At 34.1% G+C, this 1,482-nt stretch overlaps 1 protein-coding gene across 1 annotated transcript; it reads left to right on the forward strand.

The window, feature by feature from the left end:
- Positions 1–416: 416 nt before the first annotated feature.
- Positions 417–1,191, forward strand: TSBP1 (testis expressed basic protein 1). Its single transcript, XM_041748291.1, is given in 2 exon segments — positions 417–1,130; positions 1,132–1,191. Coding segments are annotated over 2 exon segments (774 nt in total).
- The last annotated feature ends 291 nt before the right edge of the window (positions 1,192–1,482 follow it).

Genomic DNA, 1,482 nt, shown 5'->3' on the forward strand with positions numbered 1-1,482 from the left:
AGCATATTTTGAGTTTTTTCTATTTTAAGAAACAATTATTACTTCTTTCCACAATTTTTCTAAAAATAAATTCCATTTCTTTTCAGAACACATCCTCCTTTAGCTACTAAGCATTAATTATCAGCCATAATATACTGAACAAAAGCGGCCAGTTCATTTATAGTTCATTTTACCTCTTCTTTCATTAATCTTCCAATTTATTAAAGAGAATCTGGAATATTATCAATACTTGTATAATTTAAGTGTAGAGTTCCATCATTTTATATTTTCAGGAAATCTCAAGCTATCTTCAGTTTTTCAGTTTTAAGACAAAAAAAAATAAACCAATATCAGGGGGAAAAGTAGCAATAAAGAGAAAGTACTTGATATCTGAATTGTGCACTTTTGTTATGTGCTCAGTTATATTTCCAGGTTGCATGGATGCAGAACTTGCAAAAAAATCAGATTTCAAGGCCCAGATTCTAAAAAATGGAGCCACTACAAAGTCTGAGAGCAGCCAAGAAGAAAACAAGAAAACACTAAAGAAGGAAATTTTAGTCATAGATTCTGATGAATCCTTGACATCAAGGCACAAAACAGAGTCCAAATGGAAAACAAAAGGCATTGAGTTGGAGAACGGAAGGATAGGAATGGAGATCATAGAAAAGGAGAGTGAGACCAGGATACTAAGAGAGGAAGACCAAGTAAAAATGAGTGACATGGGAATACCAAAAGGAGAGGAAACCCAAGTAAAGAGGAGAGAGTCCAGAATACCACAAGGACAGGAGTCCCAAGTAGAGAATAATGAAGCTGGAATATCAGAAGGACAAGAGTCCCAAGTAGAGAGTAATGAAGCTGGAATACCAGAAGGACAGGACTACCAAGTAGAAAATAATGAAGATGGAATACCACAAGAGCAGGAGTACCAAGTAGAGAAAAGTGGGTCTGAAATACTGCAAGTTCAGGAACCTCAAGTAAAGGAAGAGAACTCTGAGGATCAAATAAAGCAAGACAAAGGAAAGGAAGATTCAAGGAAGAAGAAAGATACAGAAGAAAATGATGCTATGAAAAAAAGGGATGTAGGAAAGTACAAAGTTAAAAGAAGGAAAGAATCAGAAGTCAAGAGTAAAAAAAAAGAAGGTTCACTAAGGAGCAAAGGCAAGTAAGGGAAGAAAGTACAACAAAAAGATGAAAAGAATAAGGGTAAAATAAAGGAAGGCTCATAAAGTCAACTGATTATTCTGATTCCCATCCTCCAGATACAAGTCACAACCCAGTTATTGCTAAATGGATCATAATTATAAAATCCCTTTAATTTATACATCTATAGAGTGCCTACTATAGATGTTTCACCATTTTTAGTCCTCTTAACCACAAATCTCACCTTTTAATTCTTGGTTTTCTAAGTTGATACTTTTATGGGCTTAGTGAAGAAAGACTGGATACTTTCTGAAATAAAACATTCTGATTAAAGAAATGTATAATTTCCTTTGGCAATGATGA

The sequence above is a fragment of the Vulpes lagopus genome, chromosome 1, assembly GCF_018345385.1.
Source record: "Vulpes lagopus strain Blue_001 chromosome 1, ASM1834538v1, whole genome shotgun sequence".
In the NCBI taxonomy this organism is placed as follows: Eukaryota; Metazoa; Chordata; class Mammalia; order Carnivora; family Canidae; genus Vulpes; species Vulpes lagopus.